The 22,776-nt window shown below is 42.0% G+C and overlaps 1 protein-coding gene across 43 annotated transcripts in view; it reads left to right on the top strand.

Annotated features, from left to right (window-relative positions):
* The window catches only part of RBFOX1 (RNA binding fox-1 homolog 1), a 2,443,894-nt gene that overhangs the window by 2,366,353 nt on the left and 54,765 nt on the right, over nt 1-22,776 (top strand). For all 43 annotated transcript variants that reach the window (XM_048868136.2, XM_048868129.2, XM_048868132.2 and 40 more), the window contains one exon: nt 585-717. In XM_048868136.2, the coding sequence (XP_048724093.2) occupies nt 585-717 (133 nt within the window). The remainder of the gene's footprint in view (nt 1-584; nt 718-22,776) is intronic.

The following is a 22,776-nucleotide window of genomic DNA, read 5'->3' as shown; positions in this document are numbered from 1 at the left end:
AGAAAATGGCAGGTACCTGTATAATCAAACTGTATCCCCAGAAGAAGACACCTGAGATCTCCTGAAAGGATGCTGTATCCTTCTGATCCCCCTTTTTCACCCAAGTTACTCAGTTCAGACACTGATAATGATTGAATTGTCCAGTAAAAGTCACATGCAATCACAACAGCTTACCTATCATCTTTGTTACTAGAAGCTTTAGTTTAAGCAGGGTAGTTTTACTCCCTCTGGGAGTCTCCCCTCAAGGGATTAATTTCCTCTAATAGTGTGGGCTACCATAAATCAACTTGCTTCTTCTAAGTGAGGTTCCCCTAAGGGAGCTACAGCCAGCTCCAGTACATTTTTTCCTAAACTAAATACCCAGTTGGCTGCCTCCTGTTTGCTTGAAAAGATTTTTCTGTAAGAAAATCTGGCCTTTTGTGAAAGAGTAACAATTTGCTTGGTTGTCTCTCCCATCCCTCCCAGTTACAGACAAGCTTGAATACACACAAACTGTGTGCAACGTTTTCACTATGTTATCTTGTTTTAAATTGGAACGATCAGCATGACTGGAGTTCTTTATGTTTCTTTTGTGTTTCCCATAGTGCCAGGCTTCCCTTACCCTGCTGCAACTGCAGCTGCTGCTTACAGAGGTGCACATCTAAGAGGTCGAGGTCGTACAGTGTACAACACATTTCGTGCAGCAGCCCCCCCTCCACCAATTCCAGCCTATGGCGGGTAAGTGGATCAGTCTCTTTTACCTGTTACAATACATCCCCAAGGGCTACAAACTGTTTGTGAGTGCAGTGCATGCTGGTCTTGTCTCACTACAGAAACCAACACAGCATGCAACCAATCCAACTGCCTGAAGTGGTGCACCTTGCACAGAGTATTGAAAAATGACTGTAATTTGTACTGTCATGGTTGGTGGCTTTAAGCATTTTATATGTCACATGTTGTTATGTAAATTCTCTTAGAGACTGAATGCTACAGAACAGAGAAATTTACAGCTAAAAGTGTATTTTTCGTGATTGCAAACATCTGGTTATTAAGGAGGTTGGATGAAGTAAACTTTTTCTTTTTTTTTCAAATTCACATTCTCCCACAGAAAGTTATCTCGGGATAGCTAGAGGGTGTGTGTGTGTTTATTTTGTTTATTTATTTATTACACATAAAATTCAGTTTTGTTTCATATTTTCTTAGTGACATCTCTTTGCCTACATTTACTGAAAACCAAGATGCAAAATAAACAACACACTGAAATCCACATTAAATGATGACTTAATAAACTGCACTCAGCCTATTAGGGAAACTTTAATCTTTTAAAAACTAAGATATAATTTTGGGGAGGATGGGGGAACTACACAGTCCCTTTTAGCCCCTGCAAGTGTTGAAACAGATAATTTGATTGTTGCACAAGGTCATTAAAATACATCACTTACTTTAAGACTTGATTCTATCAGAGGAATCCTAGAATTTGTAGAATCTGGCAATTGAAGCAGTGGTAGACTGAGTGGGTCCCAGCCTCCCAGACCAGAACAGTATGCCATAAAACAGGCCATAGTGGACATGCCTCATCTCTTGTAGGTCCCACAATAGCCACTATTTCTGTCTGGTAAGTGGCTTTTATTTGTGACTGGTTGGACACAGTTCTCATTAAACATTCTGTCCTGCCAGGCAAAAATGCAGGCCATTTACTAGACAGGTTCCTAAGCACCTGCAGTCAGTCAGCCCCTGGACTGCAGGCTCTGGAGATGCCAGGGACTGGCTGCCTGATACTCCCTCTACATCTGGGTGTGTCACCTACCAACAAAGAAATAGGGCAGTAATAGTGAGTTTTGTCATTTGGAAAAAAAAATCTGCCACAGAATGAGGTTATTTTTTAAAACGCATTTATTAAATTGTTTCCTGGGGTGGTTTGTGTGGTGCAGCAAAAAGAAATTGCTATGCATCTAATGGAAAAAGTCTGAAGGATTTTTGCTAAGATTGGCTGCAACTATGTTTGTTGATACCAACCCAACAGCAAGCAGCTGAGTGAAGGGAGTCCTTTATTAAGAAAGGAATGAAATAACTGAAATATTGACATTTAAAGTAGTCTCAGTAACATTTGAGTTGCTACTAGAGCTGGATGAGATTTTTTTTGGTGAAGTATGGTCTCAAAAATGCCAATTAATCAGGAGTGAAACTTCTCGTGAAAGGGTTTGTTTCAGCAAATTTCTTGACTTGAAAATGTTTTGAAAAATTTTTCAAAACTCTCAAAATATTTTCTTTCAAAGTTTTTGAAATGAAAAATATCTGGTTTTCCAGTCCAAAATGATTTTTCATTTTGAAATTTATGATAATTAGGATAAAAGAGTGTTTTTAAAACTACTGAAATCAAAACATAATATTTCAAAATTTTCCAAATGAAATATTTCAATTGACCAGAACCAAAATATTTTTTAAAAATTTTGGTTCACAAAATTTTGGAGATCTTCATTTTTCATCTGAAATTAGGATGATTTTTTCCCCGAAAATCTGTTTCCTGCCTAGTTCTAGTTACCACCGCACTGAAATACATTGGGGTAGTTCACATTTCTCAGAACTATTGTTCCAGGCTCAGTGCAGACTAACTGTATACATCTCTCTGTTTTCCTCAGTTCTTATTTTTCCACCGATTCCAAGCCCAGACAAGGCCCTTGTGATCATCTTTTCTGACTTCCTGAATAACAGAGGCCATAGAACGTCATCAAAATAATTCCTAGAGCAGGTCTTTTAGAAAAATATCCTATCTTGATTTTTGAGGTTTTCTTCACAGCTGAAGATTTTTTTTCTTATAAAATGAAAGCAGATAAGATTCTTTTCAGAGTAGCAGCCGTGTTAGTCTGTATTCGCAAAAAGAAAAGGAGTACTTGTGGCACCTTAGAGACTAACCAATTTATTTGAGCATAAGCTTTCGTGAGCTACATCTGATGAAGTGAGCTACTCCTTTTCTTTTTTCTAGATAAGATTCTGTAAATCAAGATTTTGAGAGTGGGATTTATACAGTGTAGAGGTGAATACTATCTGTTACTAACCCTCGCTCTTGGGAGGAGTCTGAAGATCTAACCACTGTAATAGGCGTCAACTGTACAAAGCCCAACAGCTGATATTTAAAATGTTTGGAACTCAATTATCTAAAAGTAAATATATGTGCAGATGTACCCTGTATCTATCTGTGTAGCTTACAACTTCAAGGACACTTTCTACTCTGCAATTTCAACTATGCATTTTAAAACTTCCCTAATTTTTATGTTTTTCATACTGAATCTGTTTACATAGTAGGAAATACTAAACTAGTTGTCACAGATAGCATCACAGTCCCTACTTAGTTTGGAAGCCAGAAGTGACTCCCATTCTGAACTCCTGGCATGAGAGCAATCCCACTCTCTACTGAGCCAGCTCCGGCTTCAAAATATTTTTTTTAATTAATATATTTAATTTCTTCAAGAGGAAGTGAATTCACAAGCCCTCTTATTTCCAGCTCCACAATGTTACCTAATACACATGTTCTTCCATTGTGTCCTAAATTGACAGCTTGTGAGCATGCTTAGAAGTCTATACTAGCAGCAGGGAAGTCTGCTAACATGGATTTACTTAGTTTCAATTTTAAAGCTATTTTGTTTTCAACCTTAGCGAGGACTATTTACATGCAAGTTTGAAGTTATCTGCTCAGAAAACAAGGTGGAAATATGTACATTTTTTTTAAGTGGAGGTAAATATTTTTAAATCTGAGCAGTCTGCACTATACATACATACATATATAATATATAGGAATATATCCAGCTATATTTATCTACCTATTAACTATTATTTCTAATGTACCTCTGACCTTAGTTTGATATAATAACCTAGAATAATATAAAAAGGCATGCTACAATAATTTTGGATTGTATACACCTTTTAATTAAGTCTTTAAGTTAGAAAATGTATTTATTTCATATTTGCATAACTCAGTAGTGAGTGAACACAGTTTGCTCATTCTTTAGAAACACAAACATACACATATTACCTTAAACTCAGACGAAGCATTAAAAATGTTATCCTGAAGGAGCATGTTTCAGAGAGAGTTGCAAGTGCATGCTAATAAGGAATTTACATTTGAAAGTAACTTTCAGCCTTAACTATAATGTTTGCTGCATATGACTGCTATAATATAGTTTGGCTAGTACAATCACTCAGCAGCGGAAAATTGAATTTCCAAGTATAATAGATGTCTAGTCTTCACTACAAAATTTCTGCATAGAAAGGAAGAGTATCTGGTTCGGGAATAAATCAGAATTGTTTTCTGGGCTGCTAGAGAGCGATTGTGCTTCAGGGGTCTCTTGATCTCCAGTATGAAAGTTAGACACGATTGTGTGGGCAGCCAGAGATTTCATCCACCTTCCAAGCTTATTGTTTCATGGACTTTCATTAAAGCTAGTATCAGAGAAGACAAAGCAGTGCTGTGATGGGGGTGAATAGGGCTGTCACCTGCATCTCCCTTTTTGTCTGTTGACTTCTTAGGTGGCTGAGGTGAACCCTAATAGGGGATTCTAGGGTTCACTGCTACCAGGTAATATATGTTCAAATACAATTTGTCTTGTCTACATTAGAGGTTTTAAACGTATTAGTTAAAATGTCGTAACACATTTTTAAAATACACCTTTTATCCTTGAATAGACAAGCCCTAGCTGTCTCTAAACTTTTGCATACATCTGTCCTCAGAAGGAAGCAATTACTTCTGATTGGCATTTCCGTTGTTCTTGGTTGCAAGAAAACAGTGGCCGTGAGTACATGAGGGAAATTTGTATCTATCTAGATGGTTACACCAGAGAACCCCCTTAATGTTTTTGTGTTTCACAGAAGTAAACTGCACTGGGGAAATCCCTACTTTGTTCCCTTAGGGGCTTGCACTAGTGTAGCTTGATTAATGTAGTTGGACCACTGATAATTTACTTAATGTACACAAGGCCTCAGTCTCTCCGCACCCATTTTTAAATGGCTCTCAAAGAGGTTGAATGGATTTTCCTCAGAAAATTGCTTTTTCCAATTTTCACCTCCTCTGAAAAATAAATTGACAAATACCAGGTTCTCTGTCACAAGGAAAGTGAGACTCATGGAAAACTTGTCTGGAGGGAAAATATCAGGCCACAGGCAGAAGTACACAAGGAAATTTGCTTGCCATCAAAAATAGTCAAGAACTCTTTGAACATTGTGGATTACTATTCTCATCAGCAGCTTCTTCTTCCTTCTTCCTCACCCCAATGCATAACCCAATTCCTTCCAAACAAAAGGAAGTATTTCTTCACACAATGCACTGTCAACCTGTGGAACTCCTTACCAGAGGATGTTGTGAAGGCCAAGATTATAGCAGGGTTCAAAAAGAACTAGATAAGTTCATGGAGGATGGGTCCATCAGCTGCCAGGATGGACAGGGATGGTGTCCCTAGCCTCTGTTTGCCAGAAGCTGGGAATAGACAACAGGAGCTGGATCACTTGATGATTTCCTGTTCTGTTCATTCCCTCAGAAGCACCTGCCATTGGCTACTGTCAGAAGACAGGATACTGGGCTAGATGGACCTTTGGTCTGACCCAGTATGGTCTTATGTTCCCAGCTGCTGATCTCACCCTTGCCAATCAATTATGCCTTCCCAGGTTCCTAAATTTGCTCAGTTTTCTCCATACTAGAGTCCCTTTTTCTTTTCCATTCCCGCCATAGTTTTCTTCATGTTTTGTCACTGCCATAGTTCTCCATTGACTCTCTATTTGACACTAACATCCACTTTGCCCCATTGATTGTTCAGCATTAAGGTTCGAAGCTAACAGCAGGCAGACAAATTATTTGGATCCTGGAGAGTTCCTGACAGTAGGGAGATGAGGTAGGTTGATACTCCAGGCAAAAGTCCTGCCCTGTGCCTCTCAGTTGCTCGGAAACCTTCACCAGGCTAGCAAACTTTCCCAGATGCTTGAAATAATTGTAAAACAGCCAGTTATGTAAGGGCTAATCTACTGTATACTCCACTAACTGAGCTGATGACTATTATGTTGTCTCACCAGAAAATAAATGTACCTCTCGTATACACTTGCACTTTGCATCTTATGCCTTTATTAAACAGGTAGATATAAAAGTAAAATTATATGGTTGATCCTTACATGTCTGTCTTATAAATCACAGCATAGTGCACTTACTTTAAAATTAAAATTTGCTAACTAGAAATGAACACAGTGCTTATGAGGCATGACCATGCATAACTAATTATTAGTTGGGGATTGGTCCTGCTTTGAGCAGGGGGTTGGACTAGGTGACCTCCTGAGGTCCCTTCCAACCCTGATATTCTATGATAATAAATTGCTCTTTCACTTGAGAGTTAGGCAGTAACTCATGGAAATTATGTATAGTTTAACTCATGGACAATAATTTGGCTTTGCCATTCTGGGAATCATTTTAAAATGGTACAATGTGGAGCTTGCTGATACCTTACCCTGGTTCTTTCTGTGCTATAAAAGTCCTGCTTGAAATGTAACAGGAATCAGGTTCAGTTGGGTTGAGTAAGTAGGATGCTGAAATTTTGGAGCTCTCCATTGGACAGGAATCTTACCAGTTTCAAGACCATATTTTGGGGAGAAACGGAAGAGAAAATGGTGTGGATGTAGATGACTTGCTAGTGGTAGGCAGCTCAATGTCTAGGGCAGAACTTAGGAAGGAAGGGAGGGTTTAATTGTGTGCTTGTCTTAGGGGAAGCACAACTGCTCCCTGTTAACAATATTGGGAACTATGCAGGTTTGGCAGTTCAGGGGGAGGAACATAGATTTTTTTTGTGGACTATCCAAACACTTCCCTGTGCACTCTCCTGGTTTCCCAATAGCTTGTGTTCTGGGGATTGACATCTATCTATCTGATCATTCCAAGCATTCATTCTCCTATGTATCCTGCACTTTCACCATATAACTGTGTCTTTGCCACCTGCTCTTCCATAGTGCTCCCTGCATATTCTAGGAATGGGGTCCCATACCATGGCTATACCATGAATTCCCAATTCAAAATGTGGGAGGAAGAAAAGAAAAACAGCTACTATGCAGATAAGCTATTTGCTAGTTTTTTTATACCAACATGGCTACAACAACACTGCAGACAAGTTTTTGGTATGGTATTTCCCTCTAGGTTTTCTCTATACTCACACAAACTCCCTCCCTCTCTGGGCTCCCCTTATTGTTTGTGCATGCAACAGTTAGAACAAACATGTCTCACTAACACACAGTGATGGATTGACCTTCAGCTTTCTTTTGTATTGCAATGCCTGCATTTTAGTTTCAAAAGCAAAATATATAATTTGTTTGTGGCAAAAGTTCTAAAAGCTGGACTGGCTAGAGGGGAGAGATTTTTATTTTATTGTTGCCATTTGTGATACCAGTCAGAATTTCCCAAACTATCTCTACTTACAAGATGTTTGGTATAGCTTTATTGTTTAGACTCATCTGTTAAAATAGATGGTTACACCTTTGTATTTTTTTCACTAGTAAAAACAGTATGATTATACTGAACATGAAGTGTTACCATCTTCTAGTTGTTTGGTAAAAGTGTGGGCCCCTTATTGAATGAGGGAGGCAACCTAGTGACAGAGGATGTGGAAAAAGCTAATGTACTCAATGCTTTCTTTGCCTCTGTCTTCACGACAAGGTCAGCTCCCAGACTGCTGCGCTGGGCAACACAGCATGGGGAGTAGGTGGCCAGCCCTCTGTGGAGAAAGAGGTGGTTAGGGACTATTTAGAAAAGCTGGACGTGCACAAGTCCATGGGGCCGGATGCATTGCATCCGAGAGTGCTAAAGGAATTGGCGGCTGTGATTGCAGAGCCATTGGCCATTATCTTTGAAAACTCATGGCGAACGGGGGAAGTCCCAGATGACTGGAAAAAGGCTAATGTAGTGCCAATCTTTAAAAAAGGGAAGAAGGAGGATCCTGGGAACTACAGGCCAGTCAGCCTCACCTCAGTCCCCGGAAAAATCATGGAGCAGGTCCTCAAGGAATCTATCCTGAAGCACTTACACGAGAGGAAAATGATCAGGAACAGTCAGCATGGATTCACCAAGAGAAGGTCATGCCTGACTAATCTAATCGCCTTCTATGATGAGATTACTGGTTCTGTGGATGAAGGGAAAGCAGTGGATGTATTGTTTCTTGACTTTAGCAAAGCTTTTGACACGGTCTCCCACAGTATACTTGTCAGCAAGTTAAAGAAGTGTGGGCTGGATGAATGCACTATAAGGTGGGTAGAAAGCTGGCTAGATTGTCGGGCTCAACGGGTAGTGATCAATGGCTCCATGTCTAGTTGGCAGCCGGTATCAAGTGGAGTGCCCCAAGGGTCGGACCTGGGGCCAGTTTTGTTCAATATCTTCATAAATGATCTGGAGGATGGTGTGGATTGCACTCTCAGCAAATTTGCGGATGATACTAAACTAGGAGGAGTGATAGATACGGTGGCAGGTAGGGATAGGATACAGAGGGACCTAGACAAATTGGAGGATTGGGCCAAAAGAAATCTGATGAGGTTCAACAAGGATAAGTGCAGGGTCCTGCACTTAGGACGGAAGAATCCAATGCACCGCTACAGACTAGGGACCGAATGGCTAGGCAGCAGTTCTGCGGAAAAGGACCTAGGGGTGACAGTGGACGAGAAGCTGGATATGAGTCAACAGTGTGCCCTTGTTGCCAAGAAGGCCAATGGCATTTTGGGATGTATAAGTAGGGGCATAGCCAGCAGATGGAGGGACGTGATCGTTCCCCTCTATTCGACATTGGTGAGGCCTCATCTGGAGTACTGTGTCCAGTTTTGGGCCCCACACTACAAGAAGGATGTGGATAAATTGGAGAGAGTCCAGCGAAGGGCAACAAAAATGATTAGGAGTCTGGAACACATGACTTATGAGGAGAGGCTGAGGGAACTGGGATTGTTTAGTCTGCAGAAGAGAAGAAAGAGGGGGGATTTGATAGCTGCTTTCAACTACCTGAGCGGTGGTTCCAAAGATGATGGTTCTAGACTATTCTCAGTGGTAGAAGATGACAGGACAAAGAATAATGGTCTCAAGTTGCAGTAGGGGAGGTTTAGGTTGGATATTAGGAAAAACTTTTTCACTAGGAGGGTGGTGAAACACTGGAATGCGTTACCTAGGGAGGTGGTAGAATTTCCTTCCTTAGAGGTTTTTAAGGTCAGGCTTGACAAAGCCCTGGCTGGGATGATTTAGTTGGGGATTGGTCCTGCTTTGAGCAGGGGGTTGGACTAGATGACCTTCAGGGGTCCCTTCCAACCCTGATATTCTATGATTCTATGGTAACTTATATGAATTGAGTTGGTAGTCACAGACTTTTTGTCAGCTGTTTCATAGCCTGTATGAAGTTTGTCAGTGGTCTCAACAAATAGACCAAGGAGTGGTGGACATATTCAAGGCAGGGAAAGTGTCTTTACTTTATCAGAGGTCATGCGGAGACGGCATAAATAGTTCCTCTCCCTATCCCCATGCTCAGGTCACTCACAGCCTCGCTACGTAATGCTGGGGAGAAAGAAAGGTGACTCTTTCTCCTGTCAACAACAGTGACCATCCCAAGAAAAGTGGTCGGAGCAAAGCTGAGGGGTGGAGGGATACCATGACCCTGCTTTCTGCAGGCTAGCAACCATTGTCAGGAGAGCATTCTATACCTTTCATATAGGGATAGTAAGACCTACTACTCACTGCTCTCCCCCCAGCACTCCTGTAAACATTATTCTCCTTCCATTAATGCTCTGCTATGTAATCTCTTCCGTCCCTTACTGAACCATGGTTTTCAGGGCTATAATTCCACTCTATAATTCTACTCTATAATTTTGAATGACCACATAAGTTTATGGCACTATAAACATGATTTAAATGAATAATTATCCCAATGTGACTGTTGAGCTACCCACTCAGCCCTAGAGATGGTCCTTCCCACTCCAGCGTGAGGTGTTTTGAGACAGCAGTGTAGGGCAGAGTTTCCCAAACAGTAGGTCGCAACCCATGAGCGTGTTGCAGCAAGGTTCTAGATGGGGTGCCACATCCAGGGCTGGAGTAACCCATCGTTGGGCCCTGGCCTAGGCAAACATTCACTTTTCCCAGCTCGATGCAGAGAGGAGACCCCAGTGGGTTGTGGGGGGCAGTTGGAGAGTGAACCCACCCTGCAGTGGCAGTTTCCGGCCTGCCTCCCCATTCCAGGTGTTGCGACCTGGTGCACCATTCAGGTTTGGCCAAGCAATCCCTCCGTGACACTCACTCAAATTTGGCCTGGCTGTCCCTCCATCATGACAGAGGGGCATTTGGAGAAAAACAGACGGGCTCTGTGACCCTCTGCACCTCATTGCAACACCTGAAGCAGGAAGTTGGGCCCAGCCCTGTGAGATAGGAGCTGCTGCTGAGGGTTAGTGCTTGGGATTGGGGGTTGTCAGGGTGGAGGGTGCATTTATGTAATGGTGAGTCACAAAAAAAGACAAAAGGCAGCTGGAGGGTCGCCATAGTAAAAAGTTTGGAAACCTTTGAAGTGGGGTATATTGCACTACTGCAGCCCTGATTCCAATGTTTCTGAGCCTGCATCTTTCACCAGCTCTAAACTAAATTCAATTAATTTATTTAAAAAAGAAAGAAAGAAAGAAATCCAAAAGCTGTGCATGAAGAACCTTATTCCCCTACTTGCTATATAGAGGGATTTAATTTTTTAAGTAATATTAGTAACTCTCACAGTATTATGGTCAGATTTTTATACCTTTAATTCTTCATTTTACATATCTAGTGTGCATAGCATAACATTTAGAAGTATTAGACTTAAATTAAGATGAACCTCAGCCAAATCATTTTGAAGAGAGAGCTTTTTCCTACCAATATTTTTGTTTTGAAACATACTGAGTTTTTTCCCCTCTCATAGTCTGATGTGAACTCTGCTTTCTTTTGTACTGTTTTTTAATACCCCTACCCTAAGGCATCCTTTGTCTGTTAATGCACACTCAGGCATTAAGCCAGTCATTAGAATCAACAGATTGTCATTTCTTCCTTCTCCCAAGGTCCAAGTTCACCAACTCGCCCTTGCATATTCCCACAACACTCTGTATTGACTCTCTTTTGTCAGCATCACCACTATCTGGCAGAGACGTTAAACCTCACCCACTTAAGGCTTGCTGCAACTCCCACTGAAGTCAGTGGAATGACTCCCATGGACTTCAGTGTGAGTTGGACTGGGGCCTTATCCTGAGATGCTTACTCGAGCAAAATTCCCACTGAAGTCAGTGGAAGTTTTGTTTCAGTAAAGACTGCAGAAGAGGGGCAATGAACAGCCATCTGGAAAGCTTAAATATGCTTAGAAAAGGGTCAAAGTTTATAAAAGTAAAATACCATACTGTATATTTAAAATTAATCAACAAAGGATGCTCTTGAACAGGTTTGTGTGGTAAGCTAGGAGCACCCTAGAATATAGTAATTTTATTTCTTTCTTTGAACGGTTGCACTCATGTATTCGCTCAGGTGTCTGCGTGCCCAGTGTGCCGAAGCCAGAGAACTTTGCACAGCAGTACTCTTTGGGGAGGCATATGTGTGCATTTCACTGTGGGAAGTAAGGCAGTTGTCATTGCCATGAGGACTTTGTGAGTTCCAAAAGAACATCATTTATAGGGATGGTTATCCTCCACGGGGTTGAAGGTCCACCAGTTTATGGACACCAGTTTATGGACAAACTCAGCTTGGATGCTCAAGGCTGTCGCCATTTTCCTCAGATGGTTATGGTAAAGCTTAAAGTGTTCTGAAACAGGTGAAGATGAATGAAATTATCTGCTGAGAATGATGACAAAGGAAGTCAATCCAGTAAACTCTCCTGTGGAAAGGCTTGTCTCTGAGATAATGGGTCAGGTTCAGTGGAACCAATATCAGTCTCTCTCTCCAATCCAGGTGAGACAGTAGAAGGATTCAGTGACCTTGTTCTGGCATGAGCTAATGATTGGGACCTTCCAGAGCAGGGAGATCCCCAAAGATTCCAAGGAGGCGAACGAGAAAATTAATATGGCACAGGAGGCCAGTATGTACCAGGCCAAGAACTTCTGTCTTTGCTGTAGGAACAGAGTCAATCTTAGTACTGGTGCTGGTCCTCCAGAGAAGGTCTAGAGGACTTCTGTGATTGGTACCTGGAAGGAGATGGAGTAGGTAGAAAAGGAATCTGAGCCCAAGTGAGAGGAATCCCCCTGCAGGCAATGGAGGGGTCAAACCTGCCTGGGCCCCAATATGTCTGTAGTCCAGTGAGAAGAGTGCATTGGTACAGAAGATTGTATGATAGTCGGTTTCGTGAATACTGCTTGGGATATTGAGGCTGCACTGAAATTCAGTATGGGAAAGGTCACTGGTACCAACGCAGATGTCAGTACTGTCTTTGAAAAACAGGTAGTTACCGAAGGTGTGGAGCTGGGAATAGTATAACTGGGCCGAAGATTATGTCAGTATTGAAGTAGGGTGCCTCAATGCCAATGACAGGACTGGATTCATCTTTTTAGCAGGTCTCTTAACTGGTACTGAGGGAGACTCGGGCAACAGTCCATAGTCCAAAGTGATCAGCTGTTGCAAGCCTGGGATCACAGGAGGGCAACACCACAGCTGAGGACTCCTGTATCAGAAGAGAGTCCAGGATGAATAGGCAAAATAAATCAGCTGCTGCTGAAAAGCCAATATAGGATCAGAATAGCCAAGGGATCAGTATAGTCAATGCCAAAACCAATGTCTATACAAGATGCAATGGACATCCCACAGACGGTATTGGAGTCTGTCATAAATATAAATGGAAGGGTAAACACCTTTAAAATCCCTCCTGGCCAGAGGAAAAACCCTTTCACTTGTAAAGAGTTAAGAAGCTAAGATAACCTCGCTGGCACCTGACCAAAATGACCAATGAGGAGACAAGATACTTTCAGAGCTGGAGTGGGGGGAGAATCAAAGATTCTCTCTGTCTGTGTGATGCTTTTGCCGGGAACAGAAAAGGAACGGAGTCTTAGAACTTAGTAAGTAATCTAGCTAGATATGCATTAGATTCTGTTTTATTTAAATGGCTGATAAAATAAGCTGTGCTGAATGGAATGTATATTCCTGGTTTTGTGTCTTTTTGTAACTTAAGGTTTTGCCTAGAGGGATTCTCTATGTTTTGAATCTGATTACCCTGTAAGGTATTTACCATCCTGATTTTACAGAGGTGATTCTTTTACTTTTTCTTTAATTAAAATTCTTCTTTTAAGAACGTGATTGCTTTTTCATTGTTCTTGAGATCCAAGGGTTTGTGTCTGTGTTCACCGATGCAAATTGGTGAGGATATTTATCAACCCTTCCCCAGGAAAGGGGGTGTAGGGTTTGGGAAGATTTTGGGGGGAAAGACGTTTCCAAGCGGGCTCTTTCCCTGTTATATATTTGTTAGACGCTTGGTGATGGCAGCAATAAAGTCCAAGGGCAAAAGGTAAAATAGTTTGTACCTTGGGGAAGTTTTAACCTAAGCTGGTAAAAATAAGCTGTCATAAATATAAAGGGAAGGGTAAACCCCTTTGAAATCCCTCCTGGCCAGGGGAAAGCTCCTCTCACCTGTAAAGGGTTAAGAAGCTAAAGGTAACCTCGCTGGCACCTGACCAAAATGACCAATGAGGAGACAAGATACTTTCAAAAGCTGGGAGGAGGGAGAGAAACAAAGGGTCTGTGGGTCTGTCTATATGCTGGTTTCTACCGGGGATAGACCAGGAATGGAGTCTTAGAATTTTTAGTAAGTAATCTAGCTAGGTATGTGTTAGATTATGATTTCTTTAAATGGCTGAGAAAAGGATTGTGCTGAATAGAATAACTATTTCTGTCTGTGTATCTTTTTTGTAACTTAAGGTTTTGCCTAGAGGGGTTCTCTATGTTTTTGAATCTAATTACCCTGTAAGATATCTACCATCCTGATTTTACAGGGGGGATTTCTTCATTTCTATTTACTTCTATTTTTATTAAAAGTCTTCTTGTAAGAAACTGAATGCTTTTTCATTGTTCTCAGATCCAAGGGTTTGGGTCTGTGGTCACCTATGCAAATTGGTGAGGCTTTTTATCCAACATTTCCCAGGAAAGGGGGGGTGCAAGTGTTGGGAGGATTATTCATTGTTCTTAAGATCCAAGGGTCTGGGTCTGTAGTCACCTAGGCAAATTGGTGAGGCTTTTTACCAAACCTTGTCCAGGAAGTGGGGTGCAAGGTTTTGGGAAGTATTTTGGGGGGAAGGACGCATCCAAACAGCTCTTCCCCAGTAACCAGTATTAGTTTGGTGGTGGTAGCGGCCAGTCCAAGGACAACGGGTGGAATATTTTGTACCTTGGGGAAGTTTTGACCTAAGCTGGTAAAGATAAGCTTAGGAGGTTTTTCATGTAGGTCCCCACATCTGTACCCTAGAGTTCAGAGTGGGGGAGGAACCTTGACATAAGCATAGGGGGTTTTTCATGCAGGTCCCCACATCTGTACCCTGGAGTTCAGAGTGGGGAAGGAACCTTGACATGTCAATGGTATGAGACCAGTCTGTTCTTGTCTCTGTGCTGGGGAGTGGGTAGTGCTCTATCTTGGGCACTCAGGGAGTCTTTGCAATGTCCACACTCCTCCTAAAAGAGGAGGAAGAATCTCTCTCAGCTCTGAAATGGCTCTGATTATTCTTTAGTTCTCTTCCTCCAAAGATCAGAGGAAGGATGATGGTCCCTTCTTCCCTATAGAGAAGAATTTGAGTCTGGTCGACTGTCAAAGGCTAACACCAGTTTCTGAAGTAGTTTGAGGGTCTGGAGGGAGCTGAAGTGGGCCTCATTGTTTGTTCCGTGAGATGTTGCTTCAGGGATAGGTGCCTGGCAACTTGTGTTCTCTTTTTGAATGACTGGCAGATAAAGCACTTTACTTTACTGTGCCCTTCTCCCAGCAACAAGCATTGAGTGTAGGAGGTTGCATAGCCAACCCACATAAAAGAGAGTGCTTAAAACCTGGGGAAGGCATAGCACCAGGTTTATTAACTAACAAACAACTAATAATACTACTAAATCTAACTAACTAAAGGGTACTACTAAGCTAAAACTAACTATTTACAAAGCACATAGCGAAATCTCACTGTGGCACAGTAACCATGAGAAAAAATAAGTAGGTGGAGCTCCAATTCAGGCCATGGTTGGTAAGAAGGAATTGGGAGTGGGAAGGGGAAAGGGAAAAGGATCTCACAAAACTGGGTGACTGGGCAACAAAATGGCAGATTAAATTTAATGTTGATAAATGCAAAGTAATGCACATTGGAAACATAATCCTAACTGGTTTCAGAGTAGCAGCCGTGTTAGTCTGTATTCGCAAAAAGAAAAGGAGTACTTGTGGCACCTTAGAGACTAACAAATTTATTTGAGCATAAGCTTTCATGAGCTACATCCAATGAAATGAGCTGTAGCTCACAAAAGCTTATGCTCAAATAAATTTGTTAGTCTCTAAGGTGCCACAAGCACTCCTTTTCTTTTTGATAATCCTAACTATACATATACAATGATGGGGTCTAAATTAGCTGTTATCACTCAAGAAGAAGATCTTGACATCATTGTGGATAGTTCTCTGAAAACATCCACTCAATGTGCAGCACAGTCAAAAAAAGCAAACAGAATGTTAGGAATCATCAAGAAAAGGATAGATAATAAGACAGAAAATATCATATTGCCTCTATATAAATCCATCATATGCCCACACTTTGAATACTGCGTGCAGATGTGGTCGCCCCATCTCAAAAAAGATGTATTGGAATTGGAAAAGGTTCAGAAAAAGGCAACAAAAATTATTAGGGGTATAGAATGGCTTCCGTATGAGGCGAGATTAATAACACTGGGACTTTTCAGCTTGGAAAAGAGGCGACTGAGAGGGGATATGATAGAGGTCTATAAAATCATGAGTGGAATAGAGAAAGTAAATAAGGAAATGTTATTTACTCCTTCTCATAATACAAGAACTAGGGGGCACCAAATGAAATTAATAGGTAGCAGGTTTAAAACAAACACGAGAAAGTATTTTTTCGCCCTATGTACTGTCAACCACTGGAACTTCTTGCCATAGGGTGTTGTGAAGGCCAATACCATAACAGGGTTCTAAAGGGATCTAGATAGATTCATGGAAGATAGGTCCATCAATGGCTATTAGCCAGGATGGGCAGGAATGGTGTTCCTAGCCTCTGTTTGCCAGAAGCTGGGATTGGGTGACAGGGCATGGATCACCTGATGATAAACCATCTGTTCATTCCCTTTTGGGCACCTGCCATTGGACACTGTCAGAGGACAGGATACTGGGCTTGATGGACCTTTGGTCTGACCCAGTATGGCCATTCTTATGAAAAAAAAGGGAAAGGATGTCAGGGCGTTGCCAGCCTTTGGAGGGGCTGCAGTCTGGGATCTCTGACTGATGCCTTCCCACTGAACTGGGGATTGGTGCTAATGCATGTTTCCCCCTCTATTTTGCTCATCCATCAGGTCATTCGCAAACTGAAGCTGGATCATGTCATACAGATAACTCGCTGAACCTGCCTGGCCAAGACAATGTTGGTTCTCCAAGCTTTACAGGCTCTCTGTCCAACCACTCAGATTTCTTCCCTTCCTTCCAGGCCTTCTGTCTGAATATCATGGCCAGCTGTAGCATCTAGATCTGAGCAATCTGCATCTCGTGGCATGGATGCAATAAAGTTAGATAAGCTGGGAAAGAGCTGTTCAGAGACAGTCCAGCAGGTTCTGGTTAATAGTGGGAAGGTATTTACTAGATCAGCTTATTGGGCAAGTGGATATGCTTTTCAGTTTGGTCATTGGCTCAGGAATTCAGTCAGTAGTAGCCCAGATTCATGACATTTTGGATACCTGGTCTATTTTAAAAAAACAAGTGTCTGTCTCTTGGCTCATTAAGGGTCCATTTGGGAGTGTTGTCAGCATTTAATTCCTTGATCCAGGGGAAATCGGCATTTTCTACTCTGATGGTTATTAGGTTTCTGGAAATAATCTGTTCCCCTGTGGGACCTTAACACTGTGCTTGCTTCTCTAATGGGGCCTCCATTCAAGCTTCTAGCAACCTGCTTTCTGTTTCTCCTTTGCCAGAATATGGCCTTTCTTATTGCTATAACATCAGCAAGGAGCAAGGAACATCAGCAATGAACTGTATGCCCAAATGGCAAAACCTCCCTTCAGGCCACATCCAAAATTTTTGACCAAAGTGGTTACACCTTTTCACCTTAGCCAAACGATGTGCTTGCCTGTATTTTTTTCCTAAGATACTCTTGAATGCAGATGAACAGGACTTCATACCTTGGATATACAACAAACCTTGGTGTTCTATCCGGACAGGATTCAGTCATTTTGATTATCATCCTGGCTTTTTGTCTCCCATGTGGACCAGATGAGAAGTCAAGCAGATTTGGCACAAACAATTTCAAGATGGATTACTTCTTGTATCACAATGGTATATGGTATAGCAAATGCCACACCTCCACAAAAGTTCTTGGGTCATTCAATGAGCCGAAGCCACATCTGTGGTATTTCTCAGGAATATTCCCATATTGGACATAAGCAGATCTGCAACTTGGTCTTCCATGCATATCTTTGCCAAACTTTACACCATAATGATTGCTTCTAGGTCAGATGCAAGCTTGGGAAGAACAGTTCTGCAGGCACTGTTTAAGTAGACACTGAGCCCCCCACCTCCTTCGTTACTGCTTGCAAGTCACCAGAGTGGAATAAACATCTGCAACCACTTGAAGAAGAAAAAATGGTTACTTGCCAGTACTGTAACTGTTCTTCGAGACGTGGGTGCAGAGGTGTGTTCCACAACTGACCCTTCATCCCCTCTGCATCAGAGTCTTCAGTCACAGATTCCAGTGTGAAGGAACTGAGGGGTGTTGGGAAGGCGCCGCCATTAAACAGTCTCAGGAAGGGTTGCGAGGGGGCAAGGGACGCTTGTGCTATGCAAAGGTCTCTGGCTTTGACATGCTGGGCATGCACACACCTGAGTGGAATACGCATCTGCACCCATATCTCAAAGAACTGAAGAACCATGGGTTTTTTTATTACTTTTTCAAGAGAAGCAGACTTAGGACAGCAGCCTCAGCAATTTTAATAGGAACATTTTGAATCAGAACATGTATATCTGTACATGTGTACTTTGGCCTGCTCTGTAGAAAAATTCTGTACACACAACATCTATATTCTATACAACTTGTGTTTAGGGGGAAAGCGGTAGACATGGTATATCTCAACTTTAGTAAAGCTTTTGATACTGTCTCACATGACCATCTCATAAACAAACTAGGGAAATGCAACCTAAATGGAGTTACTGTAAGGTGGGTGCATAACTGGTTGGAAAACCGTTCCCAAAGAGTAGTTATCAGTGGTTCACAGTCATGCTGGAAGGACATAACAAGTGGGGTCCCACAGGAATCAGTTCTGGGTCTGCTTCTGTTCAATATCTTCATCAGTGATTTAGATAATGGCATAGAGAGTACACTTATAAAGTTTTCAGACGATACCAAGCTGGGAGGGGATGCAAGTGCTTTGGAGGATAGGATTATAATTCAAAATGATCTGGACAAACTGGAGAAATGGTCTGAAGTAAACAGGATGAACTTCAAAAAGGACAAATGCAAAGTACTCCAGTTAGGAAGGAACAATCAGTTGCACACATACAAAACAGGAAATGACTGCCTAGGTAGGAGTACTGAGAAAGGGATCTGGGGATCATAGTGAACCACAAGCTAAATAGCAAACATCATTCTGCTGTGTATTAGCAGGAGTGTTGTAAGCAAGACACAAGAAGTAATTCTTCCACTCTACTCTGCTCTGATTAGGCCTCAACTGGAGTATTGTGTTCTGGGTGCCACATTTCAGGAAAGATGTGGACAAATCGGAAAAAGTCCAGAAAAGAGCAACAGAAATTATTAAAGGTCTAGAAAACATGACCTTTGAGGGAAGATTGAAAAATTGGGTTTGTTTAGTCTGGAGAAGAGAAGACTGAGAGGAGAAATTATAGTAGTTTTCAAGTACATAAAAAGTCGTTACAAGGAGGAGGGAGAAAAATTGTTGTTCTTAATCACTGAGGATAGGACAAGAAGCAATGGGTTTATGTTGCAGCAAGGGAGGTTTAGGTTAAACATTAGGGGAAACTTCCTGTCAAGGTGGTTAAGCAGTGGAATAAATTGCTTGGGGAGGTTCTGGAGTCTCTATCATTAGAGATTTTAAGAGCAGGTTAGACAAACACCTGTCAGGGATGGTCTAGATAATACTTAGTCCTACTTTGAGTGCAGGGGACTTTCGAGGTCCCTTCCAGCCGTACGATTCTATGATTATTCTATATTATTAGTAAATTATTTTGTTTTATTGCACTCCCTCCTTGATCCAGTGGATGTTTAACTACTATTATTATTTTACCATCAAAATGAGTTTCATGTTTCATTATATCATTACAAAAGAATACTTTGATGGCAATCCCGCAAAGATTTAAGCATGTGCATAATTTTACATGAATGAGTAGTCCCACCATTTACTTCAGTGGCGCCAGGATTTCTCCCATTGCGTTTAAATACATGCTTAAGTTTTTCTTCACAGGATAGGGGCCTATGTTTTGAAATAGTAGGCAGGAAATACAAGTTCCCTTGCATGACTAGAAAGACATGACACTGAAGCACCTGTTAACAGTACAACAGTAAGTCTCTTCTCTTTCTATTTTTGTGAAGTGTATGCAAAATATTGAATATAATTTTTAAATAAACAAATTTGAGATCAAGCTGTGCGAATGAACGATAACTGTAAGGACTGTTGTCGTCCCAAGGGCCCTAGGTTGAAATCCTGACCTCACTGAAGTCAATGGAAGGTTTCCTTTGATTTTATGCAGGAAGTATGTTATAGTGATTAGAACAGAAGATTGGAAGTCAGAATTTAAGATCTTCTCCTGGACTTCACACTGTCTAACAGTGGGACCTTGGGAAAGTCACTTACACCGACATTTTCAAATGTGGGTGCCCAAAGGCAGACAATCCATAATAAGGAAACTAAGTGATTGCCCTGATTTTCAGAAGTGTTTTTATGTTCTTCGATGAAATGTCCCACATATGGCTGCAGAGGGTGTGGTTCCCCCCACCACACACACACTTCCCCACACCCTTTATGTGTAGGTATGATGGCTTTTCAAGAATATTTTTTTAACTGAAAGGTGGCCACAAATTACTCATGCCCCTTCACTCCATCCCAATTTTCTTCAGTTACAAAACCTGGCTTAGCTGCTGACTAGATTTAAATGAAAAGCTTTACTGTTATAATCCAGAAGAACCTCCTTATTCATTGACCTTCTCATGTACTAATCCCGTGAAGTCCAGTCTCTGGACATAATCCTGCTTCCATAGGGAATTGTATTATTGCTATAAATGGGAGAAAGATTTGGCCTTGATTTTGGAAAAAGGAGGAGGACAAGAAGAGAACAAGCAAAATGTTTTCTTCAGTTTAAAGACCAAATCGCATGCTAGTGTAGGGAAGTGACAGTGTTCCAGGAGACAGAAGAGGCAAATCTAATATCAAAAACTCGTACATAAAATATTTCTAATACTTCATTTTGCATATAAAATGTAGTATCAAAAATCATGAATGTTCTGTGGGTCTGGAGTGTGATAAACAGATGGAGGATTACTCTAGCCCAGAACATATTTACTTTAATGAAAAGTGAATACAATTTCATTGTAGATAGTAGTTTTCTTCTTTCATACCCAAAGCTGTTTATAAACTGTTGTATTTAAAAAAAATACTTATTCAAAACACAGTAGTGTCATATTTCACAAGCAGTCCCATTTATTTCAATATACTTAAGGTATAAAGCATGAGAAAGGGTGGCAGAATGCATTCTCAGTCCTAACTCAGGTCAGCTGTTATTGACTTCAGTGGGACTTGGCCTGATAAGGTAACTCAAGATTCAACCCTATGTTACTACTACTTCAATGTAGCTGAGAGAAAATCTCCATACATCTGAGTAAGGGTGATGTGCAGATGAAAAATATTGGGTTTTATACACTAGAAATTGATTTGTACCTTGCTTTTCCTGAAAAATGTAAGGGACAAGTGCAGAACTAGTGGTTTATGATGTTAAATCACAAAGGAAGTGAAGCCTAGATTAACTGAAAGGGGAAGGGATTTTTTATTCAGGCTGTTTAAAATTTGTTTTGTCTTCTTCTTGTTAACACCTATTGAAATTCAAACACCTGACAAATGTTTGGAAGAAAAGTTTTTCTGTTAAAATTCAACACTCCAGCCCTTCATTTAAAGTTTGAGAGAGTTTTAACTCCCCATGTCTGGGTCATCTAGGGAACACTGCTCTTGGAAAATAAGAAAGATAAGGTTTGATATTCCTGATATTGCTGAGGTTACAAACAATCAAGGGGATAAATCACCTTTTACAAAATTATTTTTAACCACTTGTATAATAAATCACAAAGATGGGGAGAAAGGAGGGAGGAGCGGGGAGTGGATGCAAGAATTCTCATTTTTCTTTACTTCCTCAGAACTCTTTTAAGCTTGAAACAGCATTGTCAGCCATGCTACAACACAACCTGGATTTTTTCTAATATGTGTTTTACAGCAGAAGCAGTAAAACAAATATAATATGCAATTAATCAGTAAAACAAAAATAGAAACATAGGAAATCCTGTACTGGGTAAGACCAGTGGTCCAGCTGTGAAAATGCCATTACCCCAGATGCTTCATAGAAAGGTACAAAAATCCTCATAATAGATTATTATGAAATAACATACCCTTAGGGGATGCTTCTTCCTAATCCCCAGCCAATTAATGGCTGGTTTATATCCTGAAGCATGTGTAGGGTTGCCAGGCATCCAGTTTTCAACTGGAACACCCAGTCGAAAAGGGACCATGGCAGTTCCAGTTGGCACTGCCGACCAGGCCATTAAAAGTCAGGTCGGCAGCGCAGCGGGGATCCGGGGCTCAGGCAGGCTCCCTACCTGCCCTGGCTCTGTGCTGCTCCCGGAAGCAGCTGCCAGGTCCCTGGGGTGGCCAGGGACTCGGAGGCTCAGTGCACTGCTCCCATCCCGAGTACCAGCTCCGCAGCTCCCATTGGCCAGGAACCACAACCAATGGGAGCTGCCAGGGGTGGTACCTACAGGCACGAAGGCAGCACACACTGTGAAGAACCGCCTGGCTGCCCATGTGCCTAGAGGCCATAGGGACCTGGCAGCCACTTCCTCAGAGCTGCAGTATGAGCTGCCGGGACCCTGCATTCCCACCCCCACACTCCAACCCCTTGGCCAAGCCCAGAGTCCCCTCCTGCACACCAAACCCCTTATCCCCAGGCTCACCCCACCTGGATCCCGCATCCCCCCATGCACCCCAAGCTCATAGCCCAGCCCAGAGCCCCCTCCTGCACCTCAAAGCCCTCACCCCCAGCCCAGAGTCCCCTCCTACACCCAAACCTCTCATCACTGGTCCCACCCCAGAGCCCTCACCCCCTCTTCACCCCAATCCCCTGCCTCAGCGTGGAGTTCCCTCCCACACCCAAACCCTCATACCCGGTCCCAGCCCAGAGTCCACACCCCCAACCAGAGGCCTCACTTCACCGGAGCCCCTGCCTGCTCTCCAAATCCCTCATTTTCGGCCCCACACCAGAGCCTGCACCCCTAGCCCAGAGCCCATACCCTCTCCTGGACCCCAAACTCCTGCCCCAGCCCAGTGAAAGTGAGTGGGGGGGGGGAAGAGTGAGCAATGGGGAGATGGAGCGA

Source organism: Caretta caretta, chromosome 10 (genome assembly GCF_965140235.1).
Source record: "Caretta caretta isolate rCarCar2 chromosome 10, rCarCar1.hap1, whole genome shotgun sequence".
NCBI classification, from domain to species: domain Eukaryota; kingdom Metazoa; phylum Chordata; order Testudines; family Cheloniidae; genus Caretta; species Caretta caretta.
This window is presented reverse-complemented; position numbering and strand designations above follow the sequence as displayed.